Here is a 23,540-nt window from a genome sequence, read left to right on the forward strand (position 1 = left end):
AGGCAGAAATGGCATCAGAGAGAGAAACTACAGAACAGCAGGGTATTGGGATGAAAGTTTTGCGGGAGGAGGGCCATTCATAATGAGCCATAGCAAAGAAACTGCATGTGACCCACAGTGCTGTCTGGAAATGCCTCAAGCATCACCAGAAGACTGGGAACTTCAAGAACATTTCAGGCAGAGGAAGGAAGAAAAAGTTGACTAAAGCCGATGTCCAGCACCTCAAGACTACATCCCTATGAGAGAGGAAAAATCCAGCAAGGAACTGGCACAGGACCTCCAAGATGCTACAGGCAAGGATGTCTCCCCACACCTGGTTAGGAAGACGCTCTCAGCAGAAGGCCTCAAAGGTCATGTGTCAGTGCGCAAAACTTTTGTTGAGAGGTGGAAGTGAGCAGAAGAGACTTAACTGGGCAAAAATTCATAGGAGTTGGATTTCTGAGCAGTGGAAAAGGGTCATGTTCTCAGATGAGAAGAAATTTGAATTATTTGGCAATACTATGCAACAGTAAGTCGGGTGCAGAAAGGGAGAAAGATACAAGGCAAACTGTATTTCTCCCACAGTAAAACATGGCGGAGGGGTCCTGCAAGTATGGGGAGCTGTCACCTACAATGGAGTTGGTCATCTCTACAAAATAGATGGGACCCTCACTGCTGACAAGTACAGGCAAATCCTTATTTGATTTGGATAAATCAAATGACTCAAGATGGCAGCGTGCAGCAGCTTATGGCTCTCCTTTTCAGTGTTCTTTGTTTTTGTATTTCTTTTTTGCTTGTTTGTGCACCATCGGTTCTGCGAACATCCAGTACACCCGCCAGACACTTTTAGCCATCGGTGACCAACACCAGATATCTGTTTCGAGCCACTTTCTCTTCACGCATAACATCCCAGATGACATAGTGAGACCACCGGGCTCTCCGTGGATTGTTGTCGGGTCTAGGAGGCGGCGCAGACGGAGGAGGGAGAGGAAGCAGAAGCGGGGCTGCAGGTCCGGTGCTATGCTAAGGCTAAGAAAACAACCACACAAGCCACCTCTACCAAGCCTGTATCTCTCCAATGCTAGATCCCTGGTACATAAAACGGATGATCTGGAATTACAATTCGCTGGAAATCACTATGTTCGGGACTGCTGTGTTTTAATTATCACAGAAACCTGGCTTCATCCGGAAATACCCAATGCTTGCTTGCAGCTAGCAGGCCGCACTCTGCTCCACTGGGATAGAAATGAGAACTCCAGTAAGAATAGAGGAGGGGGGCTCTGTATTTACGTGCATGACAATTGGTGTAACAACGGAACAATTATATATAAACACTGTTCCCCAGACCTCGAGTACATGTCTGTAAGATGCCGCCCTTTTTTTCTACCAAGAGAGCTAACTGTAGTGATTGTCACAGCTGTGTACATTCCACCTGATGCCAGTGTAAACACAGCGCTCTCTCTCCTGCTGAACACCGTTAACAAACAGCAGCGAGCTCACCCTGACGGTGTTCACATAATAGCAGGAGACTTTTAATAAGGCCAACTTGAAGACTGTACTGCCGAAGTTTTACCAACATGTTAAGTGTTCTACTAGAGGGGAGAACACTCTGGATCATGTTTACTCCAACATCAAGCATGCGTACAGAGCCATACCCCTCCCCCACCTCGGCCAGTCAGACCATCTTTCCCTCCTGCTCTCCCCAGCCTACACCCCCCTCAGGCGCAGAGCCAGGCCCACCAAAAGGACCATCACAACCTGGCCTGACAATGCACTCTCCAAACTACAGGACTGCTTTAAACAGATAGATTGGGACTTATTTGAACACCAGGAGCTGGAGACATTCACAGGAACGGTGCTGGACTATATCAAGTTCTGCATAGGGAATGTGACGATGGATAAAAACATCCGGGTCTTCCCAAACCAGAAACCCTGGATGACCAGCCAGGTCCGCTCGCTCTTCAGGGCTCGCGATGCTGACTTCAGGTCAGATGATGGAGCTGCTCGAGCTGATCTGAAAAGAGGAATAAATAAAGCCAAGGCGGACCACAGGCTGCGCATAGAATCCCACCTGTCCAGCAACAACACACGGGAGGTGTGGTAATGCATTCAGGACATCACAAACTTCAGAGACTGTGATGCGCCAACAGGAGACTGGAGTGCGCTGCTAGCAGAGGAGCTAAATCGCTTCTTTGCTCGCTTTGAAACATCTCAGCAGCACTCATCTGCTCCTGCCCTGCCCCCACCACCACACAGTTCCTACACCACTCCTTTCACTGTACAGGAGCACGATGTCAGACGGGTGCTCCTGGCAGTGAACCTCAAGAAAGCTGCCAGCCCAGATGGTGTACCTGGTAAGGTGCTCAGAGCATGCGCCCACCAGCTCACCCCTACCTTCACCAGGATCTTTAACTTCTCCCTGGCTCAGGTAGTCATCTCGCCCTGCCTAAAATCTGCAACAATAATCCCAGTGCCGAAGAAGTCTCCTGTCACCAGCCTGAATGATTGGTTACCGTCCTGTGGCCCTCACCCCGGTAATCATGAAGTGCTTCGAGAAGCTAGTTCTTCAGCATATCAAGGACCACCTCCCCCCAGACTTCGACCCCTACCCGTTCGCATATCGCACAAACGGATCCACGAAGGACGCCATCGCCGTAGCTCTCCACTCTGCGCTAAATCACCTGGACAGCAGCAGAGCTACGTTCGCATACTCTTTGTGGATTACAGTTCAGCTTTTAATACAATAATCCCGGACATCCTTATTAGAAAACTTGACACTCGGCCTCCCCCCCTCACATGTGCCTGGTTAAAGGACTTTCTTACTAACCGGCCCCAGACTGTGAGACTTGGCCCCCACTTCTCCTCCACCCGCACGTTGAGCACCGGCTCTCCACAGGGCTGTGTGCTGAGCCCCCTCCTGTACTGCCTCTACACCCACGACTGTAGTTCGACCCACAACAATTTCGCTGGTACGTGTGACTAGTGACAATAAAGGGCATCATCATCAACAACAACCTCGTCGTCAAGTTTGCTGATGACACCACAGTGGTCAGACTCATCTCAAAGGGAGACGAGGCAGCCTACAGAGAGGAGGTCCTGAAGTTGGCAGCCTGGTGTTCAGAAAATAACCTTGCTCTGAACACCAAGAAAACCAAAGAGCTCATTGTTGACTTGAGGAAGCACAGTACCGACCTAGGCCCTCCTCTACATCAAAAACGTGTATGTGGAGAGGGGCCACACCTTCCAGTTTCTCGGCGTCCTCATCTCTGCCGACATTTCCTGGTCAGTAAACATCACAGCAGTCATTAAGAAGGCTCAGCAGTGGCTACACTTGCTGAGCTTCCTCAGGAAGTACAACCTAAACTCCAACCTGCTGCTGACCTTCTACCGCTCATCCAGCGAGAGCTTGCTGACGTACTGTATTACAGTATGGTACAGCAGCTGCACTGCTGTAGACAGGGAGAGGCTCCAGAGGGTAGTTAAGGCAGCACAGAACATCATTGGCTGCCCCCTCCCCTCCCTGATGGACATTTACACCTCCTGCTGCCTTAGCAGAGCTAAAAACATTATCAAGGACAGCTTCCACCCTGGCTTTGATCTGTTCGACCTGTTGCCCTCAGGGAGGCGCTACAGATGCATCAGGTCAAAGACAAACCGATTCAAAAACAGCTTCTTTCCAAAATCCATAACCGCCCTGAACTTGAATATGCTCTGACTTTTTATAGTCTCTTTATTTTACCATGTGACTCTCCTTGTGCAATAATTTATAATGTGCAGTACTTTATAAGGGACTGTCTCTATGCAATACTTTTTATAATGTGCAATACCTCACTCCATAATGTGAAACACAACACATTCACCTCACCTCAGGACTGTGCACCTTACATACAGCACATGCACCTCAGGACTGTGCTCCTTACACACAGCACACACACCAAGTCTGTGCACCTACCTTACCTTGCAGTACTTCATAAATGTGTAATATTTTATTTTTTTTTATTTTATAATGTGAATCTCTCGTGCAATAATTTATGTGACACTCTCTGTGCAATAATTTATATGTGCAATGAGCAATACCTCACTCCATAATGTGTAACACAACACATACACCTCAGGACTGTGCACCTTACCCCCCCTTACACACTCCCCCCCCCCCCCCCCCCCCCCCTTCCCCACCCCCCCAGCGCTTGAAACTGTGTCCCGGGGACCATAAAAAATGTCATCGGGACACAAAATTATCATATCTGGGACAATCCCGGGACAATGGAAAAAAATAGATCTAGAGACGACAATTCCCCCGGGGGAAATCGTGAGAGTGATGCAGTGCGCGTAGCAGTCACAGTTGCCGGAGCTGAGCTGGACTGTATTTTTGTCTCTCTCTGCTCAGCGTGCGGGTGGGGGAGGGGCACACAAAAAGGGCAGCTTTCCGTCAGAGCGCTCCCTCCAAACAACGGGGGTTTACACGAAAACGGAAGGAGATATTCACAAACTTATTTCACATTGAGTGCCACAAGGGTCTCCTGAACACACTGATGTACTTTTTTTGTCTAAAAATGTAAAAATTGAGGAGTGTAAAAAGTGTAAAAATTGAGGACACTAGAGCGAGTTAAAAATGAGTAGCTTTTCTGATTTAACAGTCAAAGCGCAGCCACGTTTATAATGGCAGTCTATGGGGCTGCGCGCCTGTCCTCTCCTCACTTTCAGGCTTCTCATTCAAAAACTGCAAGTCCTATCGTGTAGGTGGACACATTGTGTGAATCAGGACAAGTGTGACTACTACTTTTGAGAAAATTGTGTGTGTAGAGTGAAAATTGGGGCTGAAAACAGTTTAAATGAGAAAGTTTGAGCTATTTTTCCAAGCTCTCTACACTCTAACTTAACGAGCTCCATTGGTGTGTAACGCAATAAACACCCATTATAAAGCCGGAATTTCTCCAGGTACCCACATGGTGTTTGAGCTGGGACTGATCCAAAAGTATAGAACCTAGCAAAAAGTTGAATGCCAGATCCACAGAGGAGAAGTTTCTCTACGTTTTAAAGTTTGAATCATGTCTCTAGGTGAAAGCATGCCAGAGCAGCGGATGTTTGAAAATGTGTGTAGTTTTTCAAATAATTCCATAGAAATGAATGGGAAATTTATCTAGATCAAAGAAAATGACATTAAGCACTGTAAATAATGTAAATGATTTCTATGACTAAAGGTTACAATAAAAAAAAAACTTGGATTACATTGCTTTGTTTGCACTTATATATGATGACACTTTTATCCAAAGTGACTTTACGGTTTTTTACAGTGTTACAGTCCCTGTAGCAATGTTGGGGTAGGTGCCTTGCTCAAGGGCATTGCATCTATTGATGGTATGGCTGATGGCTTTCAAAACATCTCTGAATGGGGCAACAGGTATATTACATAAAAATGGATAACGGTAATGGTGAAAATGATAAGTTGGGCTTATAAATGCCAACAGATATTCAAGGTACAAGTAGATGAAATGAACATAAAAGGGGTCTTATTTTCAACTAAAGTGTACTGCAGATGTAGTGAGTTGAAACATTTTCTGAATGAGGTAGTTGGCCCCTTTAAATAAATGGGTATCTATTCATACAGTGAGATCGCCAAAGTTTAATAAACTGAAAATGCAATAACTAATTTTGAAGTAGATGATGTATAGGACATGTGTCACTTGTGTTTTGTGACTTATTGTAAAAATGATATAAAGGGTTCAAAATCGCATAGTTACAAATATAATAGTAACTTCATATGATAATATTAACCACTGGTTATTTCAGAGAGGGAAAAAATGGGGACACTATTGCTTCCATTCGGGACAATACAACACAGAATTCGGGACCACTGGGGGACACAAAGAAAAAAAAGTTAATTTCGAGCCCTGCCCCCCGCCTCTCTCTCTCTCTCTACATGCTGTTTTGCACTGTTATTGGAGATGCTTTAATCTCATTGTACATGTGTATAGTGACAATAAAGGCATTCTATTCTAATATCCATCATGCTGTGCCTTCTGGAAGAGCTCTCATTGGCAACAATTTTTATCTTCCAGCAAGACAATGACCCAAAACACACAGCCAGGATGGTTAAACAGTATTTACAAAACAAAGAACAAGATGGCAGCTTGACAATTCTTGATTGGCCAGCCCAAAGTCCTGACATGAATATAATTGAGCAAGTCTGGAACTACATGGAGCGAGAGAAGGTGAAAAGGGCTCCTTCAAACCTGCCACAGCTCTGGGAAGTGTTGCAAGACATATGGAGATCAATTCCACTTGATTTTATTCATAAACTTTATGATTGCATGCCTGATTGTCAGTGCACTTGTGTCAGGGTTCCATACCAAATATTGATATTTTGGAATGATTTACTCTGGTTACTTGTAACATTTGTTTATGATGAAAATGTTTAGTTTATTAAGAGAACTTGAGAACAAAAGGTCAAATTGTGGTGTTTTCTCATTTTGGTAGGTGTTTCCATATGTTTTGCCAATACTGGTACCTTGTTGTGTCCGGTTTGATCCCAGTCCTGATGGACACCTCTAGTCTCAACCAGATGCTCAGTGAACCTTACTGGCAAGCTTTCTTAGGATAATGTTTATATGGCACTAATGTACCGTATATGGTCTTAGATAGACAAACAGATTGCACACACATTTGGGCCTCATTTCTTCCTGTTGTGTTTTCTCTACTCCCAGACTGTGAAGTTTGCAAATCCTTCTTCCTCAACAAATGCGAGGTTCATGGACCACCCCTCTTCATCCCTGATACTCCTGTTCCCATGGGAGTCCCTGACCGAGCCAGACAAACTCTTCCTCCTGGGCTAGAAATCCAGAAGTCCAGTATTCCTGATGCAGACCTGGGAGTGTTTAATAAGGGGGAGACTGTTCCAGTAGGTGCACACTTCGGACCCTGCCAGGGAGAGCTGGTGAACCGAGAGGAAGCCAAGAACAGTGGAGACTCCTCGGTTGTGAGTTTATAAATTTTATTATAAAGATTGTATATTTTTATGTAACAAAATATGATGACTAGATGAAGGTAGCTCCAATTAATATCAGTTTCTTCTCGCAGATATGTGGAGTAGTGGTGTAAATCGCAAGTTTGAGCACAATGCGATCTGACATCGATTCTTTTAGCCAGTGTGGTGGAACTTACCTGTTAATAAAAATACTAGTAACACCTCAGTGCTCAAGTAATGCTCAAGCAAATATTCCTTTATTGTATAATTATTCATGAAAGTCCCATAAAATCACAAGCCCAGGTAGTCACCAACATAGGTCCTCCCATAACGACTCCTAAACATGGTCAGCTTCCTGTATTACACAAAATATTAGTCGTCATTATCAACATTCCATTATAGTCTGTTTTCCCAAATGCAGTTGAGAAAAATTGTACCAAGTTTTCCTTGACTCTGCTGCATGCACATGGTAGCTTCTCACTCACTCACTCACTCACTCACTCACTCACTCACACACACGGACACAAAAACAAGAAATTTATTCATTTACACTTGGTTTGCTTCTTTTCTAAATGTCGAGGATAAACAGAGAAGTATGAGACTACAGGATCTGAACAGATACTGTTAACTATAATTAATGCTAAAGTTAATATAAAACTTGTTACCACAGCAACGAGCCAATGGTTTTCGATGCCACAAAATTTGCCACCTATGCGAGTTGGTTTGATGCTGGGGTCTACAGTTGGTGTGACGACGTTTCATTTCCGTTAATTCACAAATGCAGACAAAATATAATTTGAACATCGGTTCAGTGAGGGTTGATTTAGATATGTACAGTATATACCCGGCGTGCTGTGAGACAAAGTGAAGTGTGCTGTGGAATTTTGAGCAACCCCATGCATTTTTATGCAGGCTCATAAAATATTTTTTAAAAGTCAACAATGACTGTACTTTTTCATTAAAAATGTTTGTAGGTAGTCACTTTTTTAACTTTTACATTTTTTTAAAAATCTAAATGGCCTTGAATTCCATTTTGAAAATAAATTTGGGTCCAGGGAGGAGGATTATTATTGTAGCGACCAGAAAAGGCAGTCGCTTTTAGTTGTTGCCAGTTCCACGGAGCCTTGCCAAAGTGCAAAGGCTCATGGGGCTGTTAATGTTAAAGCTTGGGGAACATTAGGGGCTAAATAGCAATGAGCCACCTTGACCAAGACTCCTGCAGTAATTGACCACCTCTGTCCAGTATTTCTGATAGGCATGTATCTTGTAGTAAATAAAACATCTAGAACCATGTTATGTACAGAGCATAGGATGTCACATAAGTCAATCAGTCCCTATCCCAGTCCACCATCCCACCCTGCCTGAAGTCCTGTACCATCTTCCATTGCCAAAAAAAGACCATTAGCAGCCTGAATGACCACTGTCCAGTGGCACTTACTCCCGTCATCATGAAGCGCTTTGAGCAACTGGTTCAGACTTGCATCATCGCAAGTCCCCCACCCATGTTAGACACCAGTATGCATATAGAGCTAACGGGTCTACAGAGGACTCCATAGCTACAACTCTCCACACTGCCCTCAGTCACCTTGAGCAGCAGGAGAGCTATACTAGGCTGTTATTTGTGGACTTTAGCTCAGCATTCAACACCGTTCTCCCTCACAGACTGGTGTCCAACCTGACAGACCTGGGATTGTCTCAATCCATCTGCCTCTGGATAAAGAACTTCCTGTCTGATCGCTCACAGAGGGTGAGAGAAGGCCCCCCACATTGCCTCAGCAATGGCTCCGAACTCTTCACCCTCTAGTCAAGTTTATTTTTATAGTGCTTTGAACAATAGACATTGTCGCAAAGCAGCTTTACAGAATTTGAGTGACTTAAAACATGAGCTAATTTAATCCCTAATCTATCCCCAATGAGCAAACCTGTGGCAAGGAAAAACTCCCTCAGACGACATGAGAGAGAAACCTCGAGAGGAACCAGACTCAAAAGGGAATCCATCCTCATTTGGGTGATGAGACAATGTGATAACATTTTTAACATGAAGTCAGTTTTGTTGATGTTCTAACTCTTCATTGATGGAAACTTGAGTGCAAAACTGTTAATGACAACTGCAGTCTTAAAGTTAGCAAGTCAGCTGTAGTCCTCAGCCATAAAAGCATTACTGTAAGTGTCCAGAGCATCTTCCAAGTGTGACTTTCAACTGTCCATATGGGGCCATCCTCCACAGGAGCGATGTGATGAGACTCCAGCCAGATGTAGGGCATCAGAATGGATCAGGCAGGTCTGAGCAGCAGAAGAGGTCAGGATTGCCATGTAACTCAGAAGGACGGAGGGGGGAGAGAAAGAGAGAAAACACAGGTTGTTGGGTATGCCCAATGTCACCTGATGAGTAGGAACAGTATATGTTTTGCCAGAGTCCCAAGCAGGGACACTGGCAAAACTAACTATGACGGCATAACTAAAAGGGGAGAGCCAGAAGGTAACACAGGCATGAGGGCACCCCTTGACATAAAGCAGCAGCCACTACAGGATCAACAAACTCGAGCGAGCAAGCGAGTGGGGGACTGACAGCATCCATACATCCCAGTTTACCAAAACACTCTGTCTGAGGGCTCTCCAGATCTACTCCTTTCCCTCATAAACACACTTAACAAAAGGCTTGGCTAAACAGATATGCGTTCAGCCTAGACTTAAACATGGACTGTTTCTGATTCCCAAACACTACTTGGAAGGCTATTCCATAACTGTGGGGCTTTGTAAGAAAAGGCTCTGCCCCCTGATGTAGCCTTCACTATACAAGGTATCAGCAGATAGCCTGCACCTTTTGATCCAAGTAGGCGTGGTGGGTCAGAGAGGAGCAGAAGTTCACTCAGGTACTGTGGTGCGAGACCATTCAGTGCTTTTAAAGGTCAATAGTAGTACTTTATAATCAATACAAAATTTGATTGGGAGCCAATGCAGTGTGGATAAGACAGGGGTGATGTGGTCATATTTTCTAGTTCTAATAAGGATTCTTGCTGCTGCATTTTGAACTAACTGGAGCTTGTTTATGCACTTATTGGAACTTCCAGACAGTAAGGCATTACAATAATCCAACCTGGAGGTAACAAAAGCATGAACTAATTTTTCTGCGTCGTGTAGTGACATTGAATTTCTTCTCTTAGAAATATTTCTGAGATGAAAGAAAGCTAACTGGGTAATGTTATTGGTGTGAGTGTCAAATGAAAGTCCGGGGTCAATAATCACCCCGAGATCTTTTACTGCTGCACGTAAAGAAACAGAAAGGCCATCCAGAGTTGCTGTGTAATCAGAAAACTTACTTCTAGCTGCATGTGGTCCTAGTACAAGTACGTCAGTCTTATCAGAGTGAAGCAGAAGGAAGTTAATAAGCATCCAGTGTCTAATGTCCTTTACACATTTCTCAATTCTATTAAGCTGGTGTCTCTCATCAGGTTTTGTAGAAACATACAACTGTGTCTCATCAGCATAACAGTGGAAACTAATGTTTATGAATAATATCACCCAGAGTTTTTTTATTTTTTTTATTTTTATATATAGAAAAAAGATGTATACTGTATATAGAAAAAAGCAGTGGACCCAAGACAGAACCTTGTGGAACACCAAACTACCTCAGTATGTCTAGAAATATCACCATTTATATCAACATTCTGATAGCAATCAGTTAAATAAGAGCTGTGCCAGGAGACAGCTGTTCCCTTAACTCCCACAATGTTTTCTAGTCTGTCCAGAAGAATGGAATGATCAATGGTATCAAATGCTGAACTAAGGTCAAGCAACACAAGCAGCGAGACACAGCCCTGATCAGATGCCAACAGTAGGTTGTTTACTACTTTAACCAGAGCTGTCTCTTTGCTATGATGAGGTCTAAATCCTGACTGATACATTTCATGGATGTTATTCCTTTGTACAGGGTTTCCGCGGGGTTTTAAAAGGTAGTAAAAGGTAGTTAATTAAAATAGGCTAAATTATGGCCAGTAAAAAGTAGTAAAAGGTAGTAAACGTAATCTGACGTGGTAGTAAATTTTTTTGACCCCCATCCAACTGGGTCTATGTGTTTTCTAATTCGTTTAATTAACCTGCATGCCATAATATCCATAAATTACTACATTTGGGCAAATTTATTTTTATGTATCGAGGAGGACCGCAGTGAGGAGTTGGTGGCGCATGCGCATTGAATTCCAATAACGGTCGAATCCAGTATAAATTTATACCAGAGATTGTTTAGTACGAGACTGACTTTGTTTATATGGCTCTAGTCGAATCTATCTGTTAACCTGACTGGCGACATCTGCACGAGAATTAAACAATGGGGAAATGCAAATTTTCAGACCTCTGGCTGGAGGAACCTGATTTTAAAGACTGGCTAAAGGCAGTAGATGGCAATCGGCGAGAGGCGTTCATTGAAAAGTTGATCAAAGAAATGGTCAAACAACTGAGGCACATGTAATGCGTTGTGTGTGTGTGCCTGGTATGTTGTGTGTGCGCGCCATTTGAGGCATCCAAAATGCGATGAGCAAATCTGTTGAACTGTTCAAATGATTAAGATTAACCCTCTAAAACACTGATCTCTGGGAGGATGGTGTTGACTCTGCCCACGGGCCTTCACGACTACAGGACTGGTGCAAATGACTATCTTAAGCAAACTTGGCAATGTGTTGAGAGACTGCCAAAATAGGGCTTGGGTTATGTGTGTTTTGTATCTTTAGGGTGTGTGTCTTGTCTGTCATGCGTGTGTGCACCCATGTGTGTGCGCGCCTGGTGCGCTTTGTGTGTGTGTGGGTTTGTGTTTGCCATTTGACCTGATTTAAATTTAATGAGTTGATGTACCTAAGCACATAAGATTTTTTGTGCAAATCTGTTCACCTGTTCAAAAGATTATTCCACAAACAAAAGGTTGGCCATCTTGAAAGTGTTGGCCGACAAAATGTAATCAGATCTTGTACCTAATGTGAAGTGTTGACACACAAGGTTTAGTGCAAATCTGTGTACCCGTTAAGAGGTTATGGGCCACAGTTTCACAGTTCAATAAAATTATAACTTGTATGTGGAAGTTTGTTTTCTTTTATGCAAATATGCATTACTCCATGTGTAGCCCTAGCAATGGGAGGTTCTATTATGCGTCCAAAGAGAAAGAGTTACACTACTGGTACGTTCAGATTTTCTTTCTATCTTGTCTCATCAATCCAACTCTTTGGGTAGAGTTGTCACTAACTTATATGTAGCACATTCACTTGGACTAACACATACACTCAAAGATTACCTTGTTAAATTGTGAGAAAATGTCCAAATCCACATTGTCGCTGTGGTAGTAAAAAAAAATTGTGAAGGTAGTAAAAAGGTAGTAAATTCAACATAAAATATCTGTAGGAACCCTGTTTGTAAATATGAGCATAACTGCTGTGCCATGGCTTTTTCTAGGATTATAAAAGTAGTAGTTCTATACTTACAACTGCACCCTGCTCACTCCCGTAATGGCATCATATTTGCGGATCATACTACCATAGTGTGGCTCATCCCTGAGGGGAAGGAGTCTGCTTATCAGGACAAGGTGGAGCAGCTGTCTGGGTGGTGCTGAGACAACAAACCTGGTCCTCAACCACCAAAACCAAGGCGCTGATCATGGACTTCAGGAAAAAGAAAACGGACTTTCAGCCTATTCTCATCAGTGCGCAATGTGTGGAGAGGATCCTGGACTTCTGGTTCCTTGGGGTGCACGTAGAGGAGGAGCTGACCTGGAGCTCTAATGCCACACAAGTGATAAAGAACACACAGCAGAGACTTTACTTCCTGATGATCCTCAGGATGAATGACCTCCCTCAAAAACTGCTTGTGTCCTTCTACTGTTGCTCCATAGAGAGCATACTTACATACTGCATCAGTGTGTGGTTTGTCAGCTGCACAGGAGCAGAGAGAAAAGTGCTCCAGAGGGTTGTCACCACCACCCAGAAGATTATCAAATGTGGATCTATGGGTGCGGTGTGAGACAGCTGCCTCTCCAGTAGCTCTGTATTTTTTTATCTCTTTAAACCTCTTCCCCCCACCATTTTTTTTTTTTACTTTTCTGCTCGTCTTATGAAGACAGTGTGTTTTACTTATATAACATGGATATTTTTAACTTTAACACGCAACCAGGAGCCAGTTTTCTCACTTATTCGAGAGAAGAGCTGCTGGCCCTGACAACAATGGGACGAGCCGGGATACGACACCCCATCCCGGCCGAGCTGAGGAGGAAACCCAGGGGCTGCAAGGCTGGAGCTAAGCTAAAGGCTAGGCTAGCGGACAACCGGCGGCGCTACAAACCATCCATTTCCTCCGTTATCATGGGGAATGTGAACTCGCTGCCGAATAAAGTCGACGAGCTTTCCGCTCTGAACAACCAGCGGATTTGCTGGGAGAGCAGCTTATTTACCTTTACGGACACATGGCTAACACACCTTGTACCGGTTGCTAATGTGGACCTGTGGGGATTCATTGCTGTGAGAGCCGACAGAGACACTAACACATGCGGGAAAAGCAAAGGTGGGGGACTCATCATTTATGTTAACAACTGCTGGTGTAACCCGGGACATATCTCTCCGTGCTTCCACGGAAGGCGGTCACATTTTCTGCTCTCCTTCTCCCTCCTTTTTTTTCCCTGCTTGTGCTTCTGTCTTTTGTCTCGTCTGCTGTACTTTTTGAAGAGACTCTCCCTGCATTACTTTCTAAACTAAAAATAGCATGGAATTGATAAACTCGTCTCCTAACGAAATTGACACGGTTTTCTCGACGAGAAGCCTGGGTTCGGGGGAACCCGTCTGTCCTGCCGGAACATTTGCGGCTGGTTACACGATGGACGCGCGGTAGCAGTGGCAGGTCGTGTGCCTGGTGATTCTTTTTGTGGAGGACATTGAAGATATCGACCTATTCGGAACCATGATTACAGGACTTGCTGATTGGATTAGGCATTCCCTGGTATAGCGAGGAAATCAGACAACGGTGACAGCTGTTCAAAGCCCCACAAAGCTGCCCGATATGATTGGAGTGGTGGGCAAAGCTATTGGCACTCGGACTGTGGACATTCACAACTTTAACCACAAAATGGTTATCTCGGAGCAGCTTTCAGCTTTGCAAGGAATACATTTTTCAGAGATCAATTTGAATAGAATGGATGGAATGGACAGATATGGATGAGTGGTGTGGACATGCAAAGACTGCATCTGGAAAGACCAAACAATTTCTATCTTATTAACATTTGGCTCCCTGAGACCGCACCGGCCTCAGTTCAGGCCATTGCTGAGGCAACATTTCCCCCTGAAGGTCACTTCCGGGAGACACTCTTGCATTCCTTCTCCAACTTTCCGCGGTCACCATTTTTACCCCCAGTGTGACAAGCAGGTGTGTGACCAGCGCCTTCATGGCTGCAGGAACGGATGGCTGCTTGCTTGCGCTGGATTACCTCCTCCCCTCCCCCCTTACCCCCTACCCCTGATTCCCCCCTCAAGTCCCGTGTTTAAAGTATACTTGTGTTGTTGTGTGCTTATGTGCAAAGGTTTTTTTTTTAAATGTTCCCACACTGTACTCCTGACAGGAGCATAATGGGGGGGGGTCTTTTTTTCCTTATCTCTCCTCATGTTGTGTTTCCTTTTTATCTTCATCCCTGTCTTCCTGTCCTGTCTACCCGATGTCAATTGTATGTTGTATATGTATGGACAGGTTGACGGCTAATTTTGCTGGTACGTGATTAGTGACAATAAAGGGCATCATCATCAGCATCTCTGTAAAGGCAGTTTTATGTTGCCCGGACTTGGAGCTGCTAGCCATTAGCCTGCGGCCATGTTATCTGCCAAGGGAGTTCAGTCACGTGATCACCATCTGTGTTTACATCCCTCCGAGGGCAGACGCAGCCACTGCATGTGAGAGGATTCACTCGCAGCAAGGCTGCAGACACAGCACCCTGAGGCATTTATGATCATTTTTGGGGACTTTAATCATGCTACTTTGGACTCTACTTTGGCTGCTTTTTACCAGGCTGTGGATTGTCCAACAAGGAACAATAGGACAATTTACTTGCTGTATGCTAATGTGAGGGATGCATACAGAGCCACACCCCTCCCCTCACTGGGGGAGTCTGACCACAACCTGGTTCTTCTACAGCTGAAGTACACCCCCCCCCCCCCCGGTTCAAAGGCAGCCTGCAACAACTAGCTCCATCAGGAGGTGGTCCCCTAAAATGGAAGATGCCCTCAGGCATCAGAACTGTTATGACATCATGGACTGGGATGTGCTGCTTAGCCCACACTGTGAGGACATAGAGGGGCTATCACACTGTCTGACCGATTACCTTAACTTCTGTGCAGATGTGGTCTCCCCCGCTAAGACTGTACGGTGTTACCCTAATACAGGGGTGATAGCGTTCCGGCGCCGCGCCGGATTTCCGGCGTACCGTGGCTGGGGAAAAAAAAAAATCTAGTTCGCCCATTGTCCTGTGTCATTCTGAGATGCGCAGATAGACAGTAAAGGGAATTCGCATGATATGGAACTAGTGGTAGTTCCATATCATGCGAATTCCCTTTACTGTCTATCTGCGCATCTCAGAATGACACAGGACAATGGGCGAACTAGATTTTTTTTTTTTCCCCAGCCACGGTACGCCGGAAATCCGGCGCGGCGCCGGAACGCTATCACCCCTGCTAATAACAAGCCATGGGTAACACAGGAAGTCAAAGCGGTCCTCAACAGGAAGAAGGCCGCCTTCAGGAGCAGGGATAGGGAGGCGATGAAAGCAGCACAGCAGGAGGTAAGACGCTGTGTGAGGGAAGCTAAGGACAGCTGCAGGAGGAAGGTGGAGCAGAAGCTGAAGGAGAACAGCATGAGGAAGGTCTGGGAAGGTGTGAAAACCATCACAGGCCACAATACAAAGACTAGAGTCATTGAGGGGATAGTGGAGAGGGCGAATGAGTTGAATGACTTTTTCAATCGGTTCAACCAGCCCACATCCCCCCCTCTCCCTCACTGCAGCCATCTCTCTTCCCTTAACACACCTCCCCCCAGTCATCACAGCAGCCCCCCTCCTCCCCTCATCCCCCACCTCAACACAGACTCCTCCATTCATTACTGCAGACCAGGTCAGAGGTCAACTGAGGAAGCTTCACCCCAGGAAAGCAGCAGGCCCGGACAAGGTGTGTCCCCGACTACTGAAGACCTGTGCTGCTGAACTGGGTGAACCACTCCAACGCATCTTCAACCTTAGCCTGCACCTGGAGAAAGTGCCCACCCTCTGGAAGACATCAAGTATCATTCCAGTTCCCAAAAAGAATCGGCCCAGCAAGCTGAATGACTTCCGACAGTTGGCACTCACTTCACATCTGATGAAGACGTTGGAGCGGCTCTTCCTCAGCTTCCTCAGACCCCAGGTACAACATGCCCAGGACTGTCTGCAGTTTGTGTACCTGGCAGGTGTCGGTGTGGAAGATGCCATCCTCTACCTGCTACACCGAGCCCACTCGCATCTGGATAAGGGAAATGGCACAGTGAGGATCCTTTTCTTGGACTTCTCGAGTGCCTTCAACACTATCCAGACCCTTTTGCTTCAGGACAAACTGAACAGGATGCGAGTGGATCCCTGCCTGGTCACTTGGATCTCCAGCTACCTCACTGACAGGCCGCAGTACATCAGGCTGAAGGACATCACGTCTGACACTGTGATTAGCAGCACCGGAGCACCCCAGGGCATGGTGCTGGCCCCTCTTCTCTTCACCCTGTACACCACAGACTTCTGCTACAACTTGGAGCTGTGTCACATTCAGAAGTTTGCCGATGACACAGCCATCGTTGGGTGTAGGGCTGTGCGATATATCGAATATACTCGAGATATATCCGGAAATTCTGTGTGAGATACATAAAAGTATATCGTAACTATCGAGTATTTTATGGTCATCTTCCGACTTGCGTTTGTTTCGTGTTTGTTGCGTTTGTTTAAAACATTTTCTGGTGGTTTTCTCCCTGTCCCTCAGGCAGTAATGTGAGAGGTTGCCTAAGCGTAAAAAAAAAAAAAACAATAATGTCATGCACTCGCCAACCAATCCCGGGCGACATCTCGGTGCTGAAAGGAACTTGCGGGAATATTTTCTAGTTTCGGTTTACAGCGCTGACTCAGTTCATGCAATCGCTGGTGTTGCATAGGCTACCGTGTAAGCTGTGTCAATTTCAGCGACAAATGAAAAATGGAAGCGGACGAATTGGTTCCTAAGAGAACTAGTAAGGGGTCAGTCATCTGGCATTTTTTTTTTTTTGGGATATCGTGAGGAGGACGTGGAACAGCAAATGCCAATTTGTAAAGCGTGCAAAAAAACCCTGTCATCACGAAAGGCAGCAGCACTACAAATATGTTCCATCACCTGAAAACTCACCCGGTACGCTAAACCCCCCCCAAGCTAAACAAATGACCATGGCGGCCTCATTCTCCAAAGCCACCCCATATGAAAAAACGAGTCAGAGATGGAGAGCTATAACGGATGCAATCACTAACTTCATTGCCAAAGACATGATCCCAATTAGTATAGTGGAAAAACCAGGCTTCCAAAAATTACCAAACACACTCGATCCCAAATATGAGTTGCCTGGTCGCAGACATTTTACAGAGAAGGCAATACCGGAATTATACACATCTGAGAGGCAGAGCCAGAAAACATTCAGTTCAAAAGTGTGCAAAGAGAGAAATTGTTTTGCAGATCTCTCTCAATCTCTCTCTCTATTGTGAATGTTCCAGTGGTTCTCAGTAGTCAGGTTAATAGCTTGGAGATCTATTTTTTAAAATAATTTAATGAATGAGCACTTTTCTTATTTAGGCTAAATGTCTTTCTCAGTGTTGAGCTTGCACTGATTTGATTTGATATTAATTTGAGCTCTGAGCAGCTCTGTATTGTATTGCCTCTTTGTTGCAATTTTCAAGATTGTTTTTGCAGTTTGTGCCACATCTTTGTTGAATAAAAATAGTCTTATTTCAATTCAATTGTGATTAATCACTAACATGAAATGTAAAATGTGTTGAAAACCACCTGTAAAGTTAACCAAGAATGTTATTTAATCTGCAGGGATTGTAGTGAAAACAGTAAAGAGTAAAAGTTAGATTTCATGGGGTCCTTTAGAGGAGATTTAAATATATTGAGATGTATATCATGAAATGGAGAAAATGTATCAGGATATTCATTTTTTTCCCATATCACACAGCCCTAGTTGGGTGCATCAGTGACGACAGAGAGGAGGAGTATAGGAGCCTGGTGAGGGACTTTGCTGTGTGGTGCAACAGGAACCATCTGCAGCTCAACACCTCGAAGACCAAGGAGCTGGTCATTGACTTTGGGAGGTCACGACCAGTTCTGATCGAGGGAGTCGAGGTGGAGGCTGTGGATTCCTACAAGTACCTCGGGCTGTGGCTGGACAGCAAGCTGGACTGGACTTGCAACACCAATCACTTATACAGGAAGGGACAGAGTAGGCTATACTTCCTTAGGAGGCTGCGGTCCTAGAACATCCACAGGAATTTCATGCAGATGTTAAATCAGTCTGTGGTCGCCAGTGTCCTGTTTTACACCGTGGTGTGCTGGGGGGGGCAGCACATCCAAGAAGGACACATCCAGGCTGGACAAACTGATCAGGCGGGCTGGCTCTGTGGTCAGCATGAAGCTGGAGACTCTGGTGATGGTGGCAGAGAAGACATCTATGGACAAACTATTGAACACTATGGACGATGCCAGTCACCCTCTGCACGCCGTCATCAGCAACCAGAGGAGCCTGTTCAGTGACCGAATGCTCCTTCCCAAGTGCAGGATGAACAGACTTAAAAACTCCTTTGTCCCTCATGCCATCAGACTGTACAATTCCTCTCTGGGGCGGAGGAGGGGTAACAGGAGGACAGAGGACGGGAAGGAGCAGTAGCCTAGCCTAATAATAAGCAATACCGGACAATGTCAGGGTTTCCTATACATAGACCATTGTGTGGCGCAGCGCCACACAATGGATTCCTATCGCCACACAATCAGACTCGCGATTTTGGAAAAAAACAATTCCGTTGCGTATCGTTCCGTTCATTCATAGTGCTCTTTCTTCTCGTTCACGCGCGCGCATACACCCACACACAGAGACCGAGAGAGAGAGGCGTGTACACAGGCCTGCCGTTGCGCATATACCCGGACTGCAAGTAGGTCTGTTAGGCTAATTAAAAATAACGCAGCCTTCCCGATTCGCCTTCCGACCCCTTATTTTAAAAGGTAGCCTATGTCGTGCTCGTGATGAGCTTTATCATAGCCTTCTTGGCTTACAGGAAACGGACATCCCTGAGTTAGGCTATAAACCAATTTTGATGCATACAGTAGCAGCTTGACGCGAGGAACCGGCCTTATTGCATTATCCCGTTTATCCCGCTTCAGCAATGACTTCCCTTATGATAGGGCACTGGAGTTGTTTTTTTTCTCCCCCCCCCCCCCCCCCCCCCCAGGAAGCCAGGCAGAATTAAATGTTCTGATAGGGCATGCAGGCATTGCACCAATTAGGGTAATGCTTTTTCATTATTGTTAGTTGCCTTGGTGTTACCTTAAGTGGTTTCTTACATCTAATTATGATATTTTATTATTATTTTGTTACATTATACTATTTATTTCATTTTAGCATTGGTTGAGGCAAGTGTTGAGTTCAATATTTAAAATAAAAACCTCCAGCTTGTTTTTTTTGCAATTTATTCCTTGATTGTCAACTAAAGAATGATTGAAAGATTGCCACCAAAAAGGCAAAAAACTCAGGTAAAAACCAGAGATGCACCGATTGACCGGCTGCTGATCGGAATCAGCCGATTTTCACGTGATCGGCCATGACCGGCCGGTCAAAATTAAAATATGCCGATTTTCTGCCAATCAAAACTTGTGTATCACATAGAGATGAAAGTGGAAATGCTCGTAATTTGCAACTAAAAAGACTGCAGCTACACTGGCAGGTTGAACATGCTTTCTAGTGCGATTGTTTTGCGCTTGCGCAGAACAGTGTCAGTCCTACGCGCCTAACGAGCTCCGGTGCGCGCGCCGTTAACAAAAAAAAATAAATCACTATATTTGGATATCCAAATATAATGAATTTTTTTTTTGGGCCAGATATTGGATGTGAAAAGAAGAAAATGTTTGTGGTTGTGTGAATTTCCTATTACAGGAATTAATACGTTAGCCTATTACCAAACATCTAGTTAGATTTGTACAAAGAGAGAGAGAAAAAAATGTCTTTGTTTGTTTTACAACCTTGGTTGCACTTGATTCCATTGGAAATTACTCTACAAATACACATTTGACAAAGATGATCGAATGGCTATGGTGTAAGTATGACTGGAAATTCATCTCATCTCATTATCTCTAGCCGCTTTATCCTTCTACAGGGTCGCAGGCAAGCTGGAGCCTATCCCAGCTGACTACGGGCGAAAGGCGGGGTACACCCTGGACAAGTCGCCAGGTCATCACAGGGCTGACACATAGACACAGACAACCATTCACATTCACACCTACGGTCAATTTAGAGTCACCAGTTAACCTAACATGCATGTCTTTGGACTGTGGGGGAAACCGGAGCACCCGGAGGAAACCCACGCGGACACGGGGAGAACATGCAAACTCCACACAGAAAGGCCCTCGCCGGACCCGGGGTTCGAACCCGGACCTTCTTGCTGTGAGGCGACAGCGCTAACCACTACACCACCGTGCCGCCCCTGACTGGAAATTATTTTTGTATTTTGATACTGAATGAAGAAATGGGTTGTTCTATAAGGTATAAGTTTTCAGATCTAAGGCTTATGAAAGTGTGTTCCATAGCAGTAGGCAAATAATATGAGGGGGAAGTTGTTTTTGTGCCAGATATTGGATGGGAAAAGAAAAAATGTTTGTGTGAATTTCTTATTTCAAGAATTAATGTTAATACCAAACATGAAGAAATATTTTTCAAAGAACAATGTCTCTTTGTTTGTTTTCAACCTTTTGAGGTGTTGAAAATTTATTAATGAAAATCTGGCAGAATGTTCTATTCAAGAAAAGATAAAAAGAAATTAGTCTTTGTGTGTGCTGTGAAGTGGTTTGAAAAAATGAAATCGGAATCGGCCAAAATCGGTATCGGCAGGTCACACTCCATGGGAAATCGGAATCGGCCCAAAAAATTGCAATCGGTGCATCTTTAGTAAAAACTAAACTTCAATTTTGGTGAATAATTTTCATAAATTTAAAAGACAGGTTTTCCACCAACATCAAGCCCAGCAAACTAATGGCCTGCCCTGTAATGTAAAGTTGGGTCGAGGAATGAAACCAGGCAGGGTTCTGATAAAAATTGTTTTAGCTGTCTTCTCTTAAAGAACTTAAAAGAATTTAGATTGAACTGAATAATCTCAAATGCTTCTTGTAGCTTTAAAATAGTCCCAGCAGGTGACTCTGAAGAAAAATACTGTGTGTTTGAACACCCCCCGCTGTAAACACTTTGCATACACCCCAATGACCGACTCCACCAACCGCCACGACACCACCGTGCATGATTCCCTCATCGGCACAGTGGAGCACCACAAATTGCTACCTGGTCTGTGGGAAACACTGAATGTGCTGCTTTTTTCCCCCCTTCCTCTCTTCCCCATATCTTATTCTTTTTATATATTTTTATATGTAGATACTTAATTTATTTTAATTTATCTAGAAGTTTTCTCTATTTCTTTTCTCTGTTTATCTGTAATGATGCTGCTGGAATCTTAATTTCCCTGAGGGAACCCACCCAAAGGGATCAATAAAGTTTTAACTAATCTAATCGGATGCCCTCTTCCCTGCCTGGAAAAGCTTTACAGTTCCTGCTGCCTCAAATGAACCCTCAGTATATTAGAAGATCCGTCCCACCCCAGAAATTCTCTGTTTGAACTGCTGCCCTTGGGCAGGCAGTTCAGGTCAATTAAGAAATGGACAAATAGACCCCTTGCACATGACGTTACGTATCACGTGATAATTGACCCCCAGGTGAAAAGGCACCAGTTTTCGTGTAAGCAAGGCTTAACCAGTCTTAAATATGGTTCATTTTTGCACTGTTTTTGGTTGTTCCAATCATTTAAATCGAGGAATAGATAAAAGATCTTACCATTTCCCTGCTATGAAGAAAAATCTTCAGAACAATTAAGAAATGAGTGGTTAAAGAGAATACAGCGAGAGGAGCTAAGCCTGAAAACTCCAGAGAAATTTGCAACTATTTAAAATGTATTTTTTAGAAAATACAGGCGCAACAGAGTATGGAAGAGTTTAAGAATTTCCTTTTATTTCTGCTCACATTTGAATTAGCTTCTTCATGAAAGTGTTCAGACAAAATCAAATGATTTTCTTCCAGATGAACCAACTTCCTTATTCGACATGGAAAACCCAGATTGGGCACCAAACAAACAACGCTGACATAATTCGTTAAAAAAAACCCAACAAGGAGCGACATGCTCCTGATACATCCTGAAAGAACAGAAAAGATTAAGAGCAAAAGCTGAAGCTTTGCTTCTGTGATCAGAGGAACTCAGTCCTGTGCAAAATGTCAACCTGGAGCCAGAGTTGTGACGAAATACATTCTGCCCCTGAGACATAACGTTTTCTCCTGTGACTGTCACCTTCAAAAGCACACTAACACGACACAGCACTCACCTCATTAACATTGTTTCATCACAACACGCAACACCTGCGAACGCTGATTGGGGGAGTGGCCACGCATGGTTGACGAAGCGCTTGCTTTAAAATGTCACTATGCTGCATTCATAGCTAGGAGGGAGTGTAGCGCAGCAGAGCAGTGCAGAGCTCTGTTTGGTTCCTGTGCGAGCAGGAAGGTGTGAAGGTGCGATTCTGGAGTAGAAGCTAAACCGAGTGGAAGACTTGTACACTGTTGCCGATGACGGAATCTGCGGCAGAGATTGCAAGCCGACCCAAGCAAGATTTCCGTGACGGAGGAACATCGCAAGCCACAGGTGAGAGGGGCTAATAGCTACTTCAAGCCCGATGCGGGAAGCAGATGGCTAAGGTCTGTTGAAGCTTTGGATCCAGGACAGTCCAGTTTACACAGCCAGCTCCAGAACTGAGAGTTAAACCGTAATCCACATGCCCCTTGCTGCTCGTTTACCAAGCGCTACAACTGACTGAAACTACAAACACCTCCCTCTACACACGCTAACATTCACAAACATACAAGCCCACACACGCACACCCACACATGAACACTGGGTTTACACGACATTTTTTTTTTCATGCCCCTTTTGCCGTATTGGGAGCATAAGCTTGTTATGGAGTTGTATTGATGCCATTATTTTTTTTTTGTGAATAAGTAAACCGAATATGCACGTTTAAAACCTACTTTTTGTTATTGTTTTAATTGCTGGTGGTGGTTACTTGTAGTTAAGTGACAGGAGTTTGGGCCTGCCTGGCACCCGAACTAAATTTATACTTGAACCTTGGGTAGCACCGTTACAGAATTGGCACCCGAACAGGGACTTGAACTGTAATTTAACTGAAATGAGCGTTTGATTCCCCTGTCTCGCTTGCTGCGAACTCCTACATACATACACTACTCG

At 44.6% G+C, this 23,540-nt stretch overlaps 1 protein-coding gene across 5 annotated transcripts in view; it reads left to right on the forward strand.

The window, feature by feature from the left end:
• The window catches only part of LOC132901334 (zinc finger protein 271-like), a 93,530-nt gene that overhangs the window by 36,968 nt on the left and 33,022 nt on the right, over nt 1-23,540 (forward strand). For 4 of the 5 annotated variants that reach the window (XM_060943648.1, XM_060943650.1, XM_060943647.1 and 1 more), the window contains one exon: nt 6,684-6,955. In XM_060943648.1, coding sequence (XP_060799631.1) covers nt 6,684-6,955 — 272 coding nt within the window. Of the gene's footprint in view, nt 1-6,683; nt 6,956-10,501; nt 10,577-10,683; nt 10,779-23,540 lie in introns of those variants that run through there. The other variant, XM_060943651.1, reaches the window with a different exon arrangement.

Source organism: Neoarius graeffei, chromosome 17, assembly GCF_027579695.1.
Source record: "Neoarius graeffei isolate fNeoGra1 chromosome 17, fNeoGra1.pri, whole genome shotgun sequence".
Taxonomy (NCBI): domain Eukaryota; kingdom Metazoa; phylum Chordata; class Actinopteri; order Siluriformes; family Ariidae; genus Neoarius; species Neoarius graeffei.